The following is a 13,460-nucleotide window of genomic DNA, read 5'->3' as shown; positions in this document are numbered from 1 at the left end:
CAGGGTTGCATCCCGCTTGTGCCCACATCCCCAGCCCTATTTTGTATTTTATTTAGGGACAAGTTCTCACTGAGTTGCTTAGCATCTTACTGTTGCTGAGCCTGGCTTTGAACTCACAATCCTCCTACTTCAGGGTCCTGAGCTGCTGGGATTACAGGCATACACCATTATGGCCAGCTAACAACTTTACTCTTTCAAGCAGCCAGAGCGCTGGTACAGGGTTGTGTGCGTGCGTGCGTGCGTGTGTGTGTGTGTGTGTGTATACATATGTGCACATGCACATGTGTGCATAAGGACCAGCTGTGGGTTGTAATTTGGGGTCTCTTTTAATCTCATCTCCTAGGGCTGTTTGAGTCTGTCAGCTGTGGTTTATTTGGCCTAGTGTAACATTTATAAAAAAATATATATTTTTTTAGAAAAAAAAATATATATGTTGTAGATGGACACAGTACATTCACCTTATTTATTTTTATGTGGTGCTGAGACTCAAACCCAGTGCCTCACACGTGGTGCTAGGCAAGCGCTCTACCACTGAACTACAGTCCCAGCCCTAAAAAAATGTTTTTAAGCAAATGCCTTTAGTCACTTTCTGGTTTGCCACAGGCTCCACCACCCTCTGCCATACTTGACCTTTTCACACATTCATGTTTGAGTGGATCTGAATTCCTAACCTGGGTGGAACTTTGGGCAGTGGAGGAAGCTAGACCCTGGCTTGAGCAGGAGGGGAAAAGCAGAGGGCAGTGGCCGCAGGAGGCTCAGGAGAGGTGGTCCCTGGATGTCTGGTATATGGACTCTGTAGATCCTCCAATGTTGATCATCTACCCTGGAAAGAGTCCCTTTCCTGCCCAGACTCTTCCCTTTCCCAGAGAAGGCTGGTGGCCAACTTTAATTTCAAAGGTAGATTGGAAGTATCAGACCACAGAAGCTCCCATATGGCAGAGTGGACTCAGAGTGGAGCATCCATGTGGACACTCATGTAACCCAATAAAGAGGTTCATGAGGAGGGAATTGAGGCTTCCTGGCAATGGCCATCACCAACTTGTGGACCAGTTGAACAGACTACTGTGAAAGTGGATCCTCCAGTCCCAGGCAAGCCTTCGGGTGACTGTAGATGGCTGACATAGGGCCTGAGACCTCACGAGAAGCCCTGTGCTGCAAACATCCAGCCAGGAGGGCCCCCGTCCATAGTGAAGGATCAGAAATGTGTATTGTGGTTTTAAGCCACAATGTTTTGGACTAATTGGTTAAGCAGCAGTAAATAACTAATATTATCCTTGGCTTCTAGGGTACAAGAGGCTACCACTTTGAGGGGCAGGCATGGCCCCTTATCCGAGGGTCTCTGAGCACACTGGGAAGAGGAATGACTCCCCATGCTCTTCTGGTCCCCAAGCCTTTTGCCCTTCTCCTTATCTCTGTCTCCTCTGGCCCCTCCAGAGCCCTCTCCTGAACCCCACTTATCCTCTTCTCCTTGCTCAGAGGCAGGTGAGATCTGGTTGCCTCTGTCCCTGCTGCCCTCTATCCTCACGTGCCCTGTTCCCTGGTGACCGAGCCTATGTGACTTCCCTCTGGGTTGGTTGCTCAGTGAAATAACCAGAGTTGATTGGATCTGACGGGGTTGAAATGCATCTCTGGGTACAGAGAGGCCCAGGAAGGACGCGTGGGCTGGGGGAAGACAGAGGGAACCAACAGGAGCCAAGCCTGGTAAGGGTGCGGGGTGGAGATGGGCTGGTGCCCTGGGCCCTGGTGCTCTGCATTCCAGCTCTCTCTGCTTCCAGGCTGTCCACCAGCAGGGTCAGGTCGCTTATCTGGTGTGAAGAGCCTGTCTGACAGGTGAGGGAGGTGAGCACCCTCAGAAATTGCAGAGCCCATTCTCTGCCCAGCCTGGGTCCTTCCATAGGGTTTATGTCCAACCCCACTGCTAAAATGAGAATCCCACCAAGAATTCTGACGCAGTCCCATTCTGAGGCTTTCTCTGCCCACACCCATGTCACCAACTGAAGGCAGCTGTAAGCAGAATCAAAGGGCCTGGCTCTGAGGACAACTCCATGTTCCACATCAGCAACACCCTAACCAGTAGTGGGAAATTCCCTCACAACAAGTCACCAACCCCTCCAGACTAAGCAGAGGTGTCCTGCACTATGCCTGGCTGGAGCTGGTCCTCCACAAGAGTTGCTGACATCTGGGTATATTGTGAAGAGAGGGATTCCAGGAGGAGACCAGGGACAAGGTCAGGAGCCACCAGACAGGCTGGGGCGGGGGGGCGGGGCAGCCAGCTACCTGGGTTCCCTGTCTGTCTATAGCCTCTTCCTCTGCATATATATATATATATATATATATATATATATATATATATATATAAAATTCTTTCAGGCTTTTTAATAGGTAATCAGACTGTCTGGAAATAATGACAATTGTATTTCTCCAATCACTATTCCTTATTCTTTTTCTTGTCTCCCTTTACCTGGTAACTAGAAGTGGTGACAGAGGCTTCCCTGTCTCCCCCCTAGTTTTGACAGCAATCCTGACATTCCATTATGTAGCGTGATCGTAGACACTGTTTATTGGGCTATGAGGTTTTCTTCTCTTCCAAGTTTGCTTTCTTTTCTTTAAATCAATAATAAGGGTTGAACTTTACGGATTGCTTTTTTAGCATCTATGAGTTGATCAGATTGTTTCTCTTCTTTAATCTATTAATGTAGTGAATTGTAGGAGCAAATTTTTTAAATATTTCAAACTATCTTTTCATTCCTGGGGAGAACCCATCTTGGTCATGGTCTATCATGTTTTTGCCATTCAACGCTAGGTTCCGTTTAATACTTTGTGTAGAATGTTTGTATTTTAGCCAGATTGGCTCTCATCTTCCTTTCCCATATTGTACTTGTCTGCATTTGTCTTTGTCTTTAAGATCACACTATGGCCAGGCCTGGTGGAACACACCTGTAATCTCAGTGGCTTGGGAGGCTGAGGCAGGAGGATTGAGAGTTCAAAGCCAGCCTCAGCAACTTAGCAAGGCCCTATCTCTAAATAAAATAGAAAAAAAGGCTGGGGTTGTGGCTCAGTGATTAAGCGCCCTGGGATTCAACCCTTGGTATCAAAAAAAAAAAAAAAAAAAAAAAAAAAAAGAAAATAAAATAAAATCACACTCTGCTCATGAAATGGAGCCTAGGGATGTTCTTTTTTCTTTCTTCCTTGCTTTCTTTTTATTTTCTGAAAAAGTATGAGATTGGAGCTGTCTGTTCTTTGAATGTATGGTAGACTGCAGTAAAAATCATGAGGCTAATGATGTGAGGGGTATTTTTTTGAGGGTGGTAGATGGACTTTTATCTACATATTCAAATTTCTTTAATGGTTATACATTTCAAATTTCCTGGAGTATTGGTAAGATATCTTTCTAGATATCTTATATTTCTAGGATAGTGTTTATCTTGGGAAGGTTTTCAAACTTATCATCATAAGACTTACGGTTTATTTGCAGTTTATTTTAGTATTCTTCTTACAATAAACTCCCTGTGGTGTTTGCAGTTGTGTCCTCCTTGGAGGTCCTCAATCTACTTATTCGTGCTGACTTTCAGGATCAGTCTTCTCAGAGGTTTATCACCTTCATTCATCGTTACACAGAACTAACTTTTGGCTTTGTCAATCCTTTCTATTGTATATGTATTTCCTATGTCATGAATTTTTTGGGGGGCGGGGGGGGGAATTAAACCCAGGGATGATTTACCACTGAGCCACATCCCTAGCCCTTTTTTATTTTTTCTTTTGAGATAAGATCTTGCTAAGATGCTTAGTGCCTTGCTAAATTGCTGGTCCTGGCCTTGAACTTGTGATTCTACTGCCTCAGCCTCCTGAGCTGCTGGGATTACAGGTGAGCACCACCACATCTGGCTGCTTTTGTCTTTATTATTTACTTATTTCTACTTTCTTTGGGCCCATTCTGTGTATTGTTGTTCTTAAGCTAAATAGTCATATCTGTAAGACGATAACTAACCTAGTTAGTTGGACTAACTTACCTGTGAGTCTGCTCACAGGCCTGCTGGGGATTCTGCAACTCCCTGTGAAGGTGGACCATGTCTTTCCCCTCTGCCTTCTACTCCCCAACGGTGGGTAGTGGGAGGCCCACCTGTCTTGGATGAAAATGGAATGGGGGCTTTTGGAGAAGGAGACCAAGCCAGGTCTCTTAGGAAGTTGAAATGAAGATATGATCCTCTGGGTATCCTGACTTTTCTGTGACTAGCTCCCAGTTTTCCCAGAGCCAGGCTTGAGATCAGTCAGTCCTTAGGGTCATGGGAGCAGGAAGCCCTGAGGTGCTAGGGGTTGGCTAGTGGGGTTAGACTGCCTGGTTCCTTTGGGAACAAAGCACACAGACCTGCAGGGGGAATGGGAAAGAGAGAGTTCCCATCCCTCCTCCCCATCCTCTGAGCTCCAGTTCTTGTTTCTTCCAGCCTTATCCAGAATGGAATTTTCCTGCTAGGACCAGTTCTGGACCTGCCCCCCTCTCTATTCCTGTTTCTTCTTTTAATCTTCCTGCCTCCAAGCTAGGGCTTGGGGCCTATTTCTGAGTCCCTGGGAAGAGAAGAGGAGCAGAAAAGAACTCAGCCCTTGGCCCTTGTGGCTTTTGGGCTCTGGCTGAGCCTCACCTTCTCCTGGAGGAAGCTGTTCTCTGAAGGGTCTCCCTGGAGGGAGGGCAGAATGGAGTTATCTCCTAAAGCAGCTAAATGCATCCTGGGGTGGATTGCCCTCAGGATGCCTTTCTTCCCAGTTCTCCTGGTTTATGTCTGTGACCCTGGCAGTTCTATGGCTTGCCCTGTAGGTAGAGGAAAAGACTTCATGGGAGGTGAGTGGATAAGTGAGGGGACCTAGTGGACAAGATATTTGGTTGACAGTTATGTGAAGTCCTAAAGAGAGCAATCCTAGGCATCTAAGTGGCTTTTGTTCCATTGGTAGAACAAAAGCAGAGCTATTTTCCATGAGGAATCTGAGAGCAGTGACATGGAAGAAACCCTGTGGCTTCCTTCCTCCAAGGTGCCTCCGTTAGAAAGGATATCATGGGCTGCCTGGCAAGTTTATTGCATCCTGGTGTCAACAACATCCTGGTGATGGATGGCGGTTCCGGAAAGCAGTGATCAGTTAGCCACATCTGTAAGGACTGGGAGAGGAGGGCAGATATGCCAAGGCACATGGCCATGTTGATGTTGTGCCAGCCCTGCTGTCAATCTGGCTTCAGTTTTGTGGGGTTTGTGCTGAGGTGTGAGGGGCTGTCAGTTGCAAGACTGACTGGCAATAAGCCACAGAACATCCCATTATAACTTAAAACCCAAGTCTTCGTGGATTGGGGTCACAGGGGAGGAGGTGGACAGTAGACTGTTGTTATGGTCTGAATATGAGGTGCCCCCCAGAAAAACCTCATGTGATAGATAATGCAGGAACATTCAGAGGTGAAATGATTATGAGAGCTGTACCCTAATTAGTGGATTAATTCATTTGATGGGTTAATAACTTGAAAGGAGTACTGGGTGATAACTGTAGGCAGGTGGGGTGTGGCTGGAGGAAATAGGTCATTGGTGGTGTGCCCTCAGAGATTAGATTTTGCCCCTGTGTGCTCCCCAAGCCCCCCTCTCTCTGCTTGATGGCTCCCATGAGATGAGAAGCTTTCTTCTATCATGCCTTTTCACCACGATGTTCTGCCTGATTCAGGCCCAGAATAATGAGGTTGGCCAACCATGCACTGAGACCTCTGAAACCATGAGCTCCAAATACACTTTTCTTCCTCTAAGTTGTTCTTACCGGTCATTTTGGTCACAATGATGAAATGCTAACTAACATAACTGCCAGCTGGCTGACCAAGCCCTGGAATGGATTCTTTTTTCATCAGGAGAATCACCTAAGTGTACTTGTTGGGACAGCAGGTGCCCCATGTTGGGGTGGCTGGGCCTCACTGTTGCTGGTGTCTGCTTCCTGGGTCTACTGTGATGGCCTGGGTCCTCTAGCACAGTTGCCTGTGCACCCAGCCTTAGTGCTGCCTCCACCCCTGCCTCTAGGAGCCACCTGACTACCTGTCCCCACACCACTTCTTTCCCTGCTCTGTGCTTCTGGTAACTATCTGACCTGGATAGAATATTTAGAAGACCAATTTTATGATTTTCCTCAGTGAAGGTGGTTTTTCAATCCATTTGTACACTTGAGTATGATTTTTTTTTCTTTCATGCAAGTAAATTTATATATCAGGTTATGATCCTTTGGCAGATTGTCTTGGTTTCCGTCTCATGAAGATATGTTCATTCTAGTCTGTAGAGGTGGCCTTGAACATATTCACTGGTCCTCAGACCTGACCCTGACTGGAGAATTCCCTCCTTGGAGAGCCCTGTGAAGTTTCATTCTAATATAGGCCTTGCCCATGACCCCTACCATGTCACCAACCTCTACGTTGAAATAACTGGTCCATTTCTTGTTTCTTTTGGATGGCACCCCCAGTGTGAACTTGTAAGCCCAGACACTTGGAAGGTGGAAGGTGTCTGCTGGCTGGCAGGTGTGCACAAGCTTGTTATTGAATTCACCCCAGTTTCTAGCACTGCCATCTTGTTTGGCCTGTTGCTCTCAGCCAGAAACCAATAAATCCCGGGACCCCTTCCTGCAAAAATTCGAAGTCAATGACAGATGAGTGTGAATTTCCACCATCACAAAAAGGATCAGAGCTTTCCATCTCAATGGCAGATGGATCCAGAGGGATTTGGAGGGTTTTGTTAGAATATGATGGTGTCCATTCTCACTGGATGGATAGGAATTCCTCCTAGATGACTTCAGGGGCCGGAAAGTTAGACCAGTGTAGCCCGCCTGCATCTGAACAGTGGGGTTCTTTTGGCTGCAGGCCCTCTCCCAGGGCTGGGCTGAGCTAGGTCCCCTCCGGGGTATTCTCAAGGGATCAGTCCTCAGCTTCCTGGGTCATAGAATTCCCAGGATAGGACAGGTCCTAGTTGGCTTCTGTTTCTTCTGGAATTTCCTATTTCCTGGGAAAAGTGTGAGGTCATGTCCCCTTTTACAGGGGACAGTGGGACCCTGGTGAGGGCACTAGATTTGTCTAGATTTCTGGGCATTCAGAGTTCTGATCCCCAGGAGAGCTGGGGGCCTGCTTTGCAGGTACCATCTTGACAGTTGCTCTCCTTCCTCAGTGAGGTCCTCTGATGACTCAGCAAGACTCTTTCTTCTGTCCCCAGTTAGGAGAAAACAGGACCTAACCATGGAGCAAAGAGCAGAGCTGGGCTGAGCACTGCACGTGGCTCTGACTCAGCCAAGCCCTTGTGTCTCTCAGGAGCCCACATTTCAGAGTCCCTTCACCCTGTGTTACAGCCACAGGCTATTGTCTTATCCTTCTCAGAATCTTGGCATCTCTTGCAGCTCCCAGCAGGAGACCTGGCAGGCACGTGGTAGGGCTCAGGAAATGTTTGCCAAATTGCTCTCTGTGGCTCCAATTACGTTCCCCAACAATGTTCCCCCCAATCTTTTCACTGGAACCTGTTGCCCCTCCATTTCAGGAACAGTAGACCCCAGGGGCTTGTCAAACCAGACCCTGTCATTAGGTTTTACACTTGGGTAACTGAAAATCACCTGAGGTTAATGATCCAATCTGGTCAGTGGGATGGGCTCCCTCGACCTACCAATGGACCCTTGCAGAAAACCAAGCAGGCTGGGAGGGTCCTAGCCTCCATCCCCTCACTGCCTTGGTGCACACCGTTGTAATACTTCTTCCCTCTGCAGCTGCCTCCAGTCTCCATTGTAACCTGGTCTCTTAACTGGCTGTGTGTGTGTGTGTGTGTGTGTGTGTGTGTTGACGGCAGCGGTGGATCTGGACCCACAGGCAGATCTGGACCCACAGGCAATCTCCTGGCCCCGCTCCCCAGCTCTGCCCTAGTGCACCCCCATTAGATGACCAGTCCTTACTTTCCCCATCCAGGACTTCCCAACAATGTCACATAAATACTTTATCCTGGAATGACTGCCACGGTGGAGGAGAGCAGCCTGACACCCCCAGCTGCCCCAAGAAGGCAGTGGAGAGCAAGAGTCCATTGGGTGGAGGGAGCCCATCCCATTGACAAGATTTGATCATTAACCCCAGGTGATTTTTCACCTGAAATCAACTCCCATAGGCTGAAACCCGATGGCAGGGTCTGGTCTAGCCAGCCCTGTTTCCTGAATGAAAGGGCAACAGGTTCAGGTGAAAGATTGGGGAAACATCAAGGGCTGAGGGCACCAGTACATCTTCTGACCCGACCCTAACCAGGAAGATGCTCTGATTTAAGGTGGGTCCTCCCTCTGTGAAAACAAATGAAACAACAGACACAATTGGCTCAAGTGACATATTTCAATATAATCTCTAAAACTCTATGAATTGAACAGATAAAATACCTCTGGGCTATTTTGTTACAAAATATTTGCCATTTGGATTAGTTGCTGGGTGCAGCCACCCTGACTTTTCCTAGAAAGGTGTCTCTCCAGTGGGGTGAACGGTGTATGCGGGGAGGAGGGGCACAGCGAGAAGGGACATACAGCTGAACACAGGGACAGACAGATGGATGGTTGTCAAGAGGCCTACTGGGCACAAGAGACATCCTGGCAGGCTCTGGGGGACAAGTGGGTGAGGGATCAAAGGCCCAGGGCCGAAAAGTGTGTGTGGGAGCAAGACATCTTTGTGAAACTTGTGAACAAACAGACAGACAAGCAGGCTTCTGGGACAAGCTGCTGGGGCCGGGCCTGTTTCAGGCCTGAAGGTGGGACTTGGCCAAAAGCTGGTGGGAAAGCTAGTTTCATCCCCCACTCTCAATTCTGGAGTTGGGGCCAGGTGGATAAATTGGGAGAGGGGACCAAGTCCCTTAAAGTAAGGCCTAGAGAGTTGATGAAGTGGGGCCATCTTGGTGTGATTGGGTCTGGCGGCTCAGTCAGCACTCCACTGCCCTCTTGGGAGAGCAGGAGGGCCAAGGGCATCTCTGCCAGGCCCTCTGGGAGGACTGAACCACTATCATGGGGAGGGACAGGAGGCTTCTCCTAGGTCTCTGTGGAAAAGGACAGAGACAGGTCCCAAACTTAGCCTGCTGGCTAAGTGGGTAGGGAAGTTACAGATGTTGGGAATTCTGACTTCCCCTGACGGTGAGGAGGCCCAGCTGTCTCCTGCCCTAGGTGATCAGGGGGTCAGAGTCCCTCCCTGCTCAGAACTGCTGGGTGCCCATGACCCCACGCTGATCTGCTTCCTTTGCAGAAAGAGTACATACATGTGCCAACCCTAAGACCCCTGCCGTGGAAAGTCAGGCCTTTGGGGGGGCAGTGTTACTGTGCCCATCAACAGGAAGGGAGGGCACTCTTTCAGCTTGAAGCATGATGTGAGCAGGAGACCTTGGTCCTGATGATGGGGACCAAGTTGTCTGGGCTGTGCCCCTTCCTCGGCAGCCCTTGGCATCCACGGTTCCCACCCCACAAATATATTTAGCTGCGCTCATAGCTCATTCTTTCATAGCTCATACCCTGCCTCCCATTCATAATTTTCACCTTCATTTGAGATTTATCCATTTCCATACTGCAACTCTACTTCCTCCCAAGGCCCTGACACCTCTTAGCCAAGGGCAATGAGGTGTCTGACCTGTGCACCCCATCTGTCCATCTGTGAGCTGCTCCATTCCAAAGGCTTTGACTGGAACATTCCTGTTACAGAAAAGACCCTGCAGGGGGGCCAAGGCAGCCAGGACAGGGAGGAACAGATGGGCTGGGAGCCCCAGGGGAGCCAGCAAATTGGCTGCAAGTTATGAGTTATGGAAATTGGGCCGACAAAGACAGAAATAAACTCACTGGGTGACATCATAATGACGTCTGGGTGACCACACATGTACATAAGAAACTAGGTCATCTGGCCTCTCCGAGAGCCAGGAATTATCTGTGCCTCCTACCTGGCCCAGAGTACTGCAGGTTGGGGTGTGCAGTAGGGACTGGGAGAAGCCAATTCAATTTAGACTTGGGCAATATTCACTGTGTCTTTCTGGGTGCTTTAAAAACAGGCTCTGAGTAGGAGACGGGGTGGGAGAATCTTAATGAAGGAGCGACAATGGTTGGCACAGGACTAGAGACTGGCCTGGCTTGAGATAGACACTTCCTGGAAGGGTCATGATTGGGGAGAATAGCACTGCCCCTGTGGACTTTGAGGATGGGCTGCCTTTCATCTGACTGGGGAGAGGACACTTCCCTGGGCTCCGTGTGGCCACCTGAAGTTGGCTCTGATTCTGCTCTGCCCTGGGAAGTCAGGGAGCCCTGCTTGGCTCCTTTGCAATTTCTTCTTCTTCCTCCTCTTCTTCTTCTTCTTCTTCTTTTTTTTTTTTTTTGGTACTAGGTATTGAACCCTGCTCTACCACTGAGCTACAACCCCATTTTTTAAATTTTGAGAAAATTCACTAAGTTGCCCAGGCTGGCCTTGAACTTGCATCCTCTTGCCTCAGCCTCCTGGGTTACCAGGATTATAGTCTTTTGCAATTTTGAGAGTCCAGGATTCTTAGCCATCCCTACTGGAAGTGGGTCCATACCTTCCAGAAGGGGGACTATTTAAAGGCTGGGGGTAGCAGGGGAGATGCAGCCTTTGGAGCCCCACTTCTCCTGCCTGCCTCCGCACCCAAGCCTCTCCTGGAGGCCACAGAGTCATGGAAAAAGGAGCCCTGCCTCGGGGCCAAGTGGCACCTCTTCTGGGCAAATCATTGCCTCATCCCTTGTTTCTGCTTCCACATTGGTTCTCATGTGTATTTATGTGCAAGGGCCTGTGTGCTCTTGGCATTGACTGGGTATTATTTACGGGCCAGGAGATTAAGAAATGCTTTTAAAAAGTGCATTTGGCAGATATATGATCCAGCAATTCCATGGCCCTGTTCATCTGGCCCAGAGACAGCGGAGTGCTCCCCTTTCCCTTTCTTGAGCCCTCCTGGAATCAGGCCAGCTCAGGAAAAGCCCCAGGAAGAGGAAGAGGGGAAAGACATGGTCAGAACAGCCAATGTCTTTGGGGGAACTATGGAGAAGCTCTCTGAGACTGCCAGGCCTGGGGGACAGGGGCAGCAGAGAAAGTCCCCCTTCTCACATCTCCCACTCATTGGTACCTCCAGGGACCAGGGTCTACTCTCCTCCACTCAGCCACAGATGCATCTGGTCCTGGGGCTGTGAGGCAGCTGCTTTCCATCCAGGGCTCTGCTGCTCGCCACTGGACACTAATAGACTTAGAGCCGGCCACCTGTTAGTCCCTCATCTCTATTTTTCTTTAATTCACGGTCCAACTGGGGAGAGTGGTAGCCATAGGAAGAGGAGGTGTCACCTCATCTGGCCATGTCTCCCCCTCTTGGGGGAAGGGGTGCTCAGCTGAGTAAGGGGAGGATGTTTGGACCAAGCAAACCCATGTTCCAGGGATTGGGGTTCTTTCCAAAATGACAGTGATCAGTGACCAGGAACACATCGTGCCAGGGTGTGGGGAGCAGCGAAGGACAGCCCAAGTCCCCCCCAGTGGACAGCTCTCCTAGGACAGTAGGGTGCTGGGGGACAGAGTCTACACCAGGCTCCTTGAGCCGCTGGAATAGCGGCGCCGATGCAGCAGGGAGCCCGGTGGGCAGAACTGGTGTGGGTGGTTGTAGGGGGGTGGGGGCGGGGGCAGTGGAGGCTGGTGGATGACCTTGACCGGGGAGCCTGGGCCGCCCAGAGGTGTGGAGCCACAGGAATCAGAAGAGGATGAGGCGTAGCAGGAGAGAGCCTGGCTCAGCAGGGGCTCCATGCGGGCCAAGCAGGGCTTGTCCAGGACAATGACCTTGACAATTTGCTGGCACTGCACCAGGGTGCCTGGGGGCGTGGGTGGCGGTGGCAGCGGTGGGGGCTGCTCTCTCAAGGGGCTAGGCTGCAGGTCTGGCAGCTGCGGTGCTCCCCTCTCGGCCCCCAGCCCGGGGTTGTGCTGGGACGTTTGAAGCCTGTTGTGAATTGACACCTAGTTTAGAAACAGCCAGAGAAGCATGAAATGTTACAAGACTAATTCCCAGCTGCTAGGACTGGCTACCCTGAGCCTCCCTTTGACTCCCTCCCTCCCTCTCAGCCCTTTCTCTGACCTGCGACCCATCTCTCTACCCAGAGGAAAACTGGTTCTGACTCTGGTTCTTGTGAGCAGGGACAGAGGAGGTAAGAGACTGTCCACAAGCAACCATAGCACTCCATTCCTCAGTTTCCTCATCTGTGAGATGGGTTCTGCCTGAATCTGCAGTCTGATTTCGTGGACTTGCTGGGAAGCTCTAGGTCAAGGGCTAATTCCTTCCTATGACCCTCTGTACTGACCAAGCTTGAAAGGTAGGGGTAATGATCTGTATCTGCTCAGGGCCTCCCAGACACTATGTAGACACTGTCCCGGATTGGGCACAGGGGCAGAGCCTGGTGTTTTGGATTCTTCAATCCCATTTCCTCTCTCCAGCTTCACTGGAGAGGAAGCCTCAGTGCTGTTGACCTAAAGGTGCCCCAACTTCAGAATGCTGGGGACCCCTGAAAGGGGTGTTCTGGGCCTACCCATCCTCCTAGACTTCAAGAACAGCCCAGGCAGCCAAGGGCAGAGTCAGGCCCCACCCTCCTTTCCATCTCAATCTGGGCTCTGCTACAGGAAGGGAGAGGCTCTCCTGTTTATCCCTTGGGTGGAACAGGAAGAGGTGACCTGGATGGTACTTGTAAGACTACGGAGGTCAGTATGAACTTCCCTAGCCTCATCCTGCTAGCAGGGCAAGGTGGAGAAAAATGGGTGGCAAGGGGGCTAGATTTTTCTGGAAGGAGAAGGATTTAATTCCTTATCTTGTTCCATGCCACACCCAAGCCCCCAACCTGTAGATATGTCACATCAGAACCCTCTACAAACACTGGGGCCTTTTGAGCAGGGTGGGTGGAACCCTTTCCCCTCTCTGAGGATGCTTCCTACTGGGCTGTCAGCTGTCCCTGGGCACTACCACATGGGGCCAGTTGCTCACAGTGCAAAGGAGGACACTGAAGCTACAGGGAGGGGGACTTATCTCAGGCCTAGACTGGGTGGTCCAATCCAAAACTATCTCTGAGCCCTAAACCAGCATTCCCTAGTTCTGTTTATCGCTAAAGGTATAATTTCAGGGACCCCTTTTCTGGAAATAGGTCCTCCCAGTGGGTTGCTTCTCTCTCAAGGCTCCCCACCTTTGTCTTCCCCTCAGGATTCACAGGCCCCACTGCCACCCAGCACCTTACAGGCTTTATCCTTCACTCTCAGATTCCTACTGCACTGTCCTAGGCTGACTGTCCAGGTCTGAGATCCCCCTAAACAAATGGAGGTGCCTCAAGATACATGGCAGGAGAGGGCACAGCTAGGGCTTACTCTTCCTTTCACGGAGCCTCTGCGGTCCTCATCTTGGCAGAAGCCACTGCCGGAGGTCATGGGCACCTTCCCCCACTTGCTTGTA

At 50.1% G+C, this 13,460-nt stretch overlaps 1 protein-coding gene across 3 annotated transcripts in view; it reads right to left on the bottom strand.

Moving 5' to 3' along the window:
• Nucleotides 1-8,342: 8,342 nt before the first annotated feature.
• The window catches only part of Iqsec3 (IQ motif and Sec7 domain ArfGEF 3), a 106,431-nt gene continuing 101,313 nt past the window's right edge, over nt 8,343-13,460 (bottom strand). For 2 of the 3 annotated variants that reach the window (XM_046459833.2, XM_058584125.1), the window contains one exon: nt 8,343-11,986. In XM_046459833.2, the coding sequence (XP_046315789.1) occupies nt 11,558-11,986 (429 nt within the window). In that variant the 3' untranslated portion in view covers nt 8,343-11,557. The remainder of the gene's footprint in view (nt 11,987-13,460) is intronic. The other variant, XM_058584123.1, reaches the window with a different exon arrangement.

Source organism: Marmota monax, unplaced genomic scaffold (assembly GCF_021218885.2).
Source record: "Marmota monax isolate L192 unplaced genomic scaffold, Marmota_monax_Labrador192_F-V1.1 WCK01_AAM20220418_F8-fsc00163, whole genome shotgun sequence".
Classification (NCBI taxonomy): Eukaryota; Metazoa; Chordata; class Mammalia; order Rodentia; family Sciuridae; genus Marmota; species Marmota monax.
Note: the sequence above shows the minus strand (reverse complement) of the source record. Positions and strands in the feature narration are given on the sequence as shown.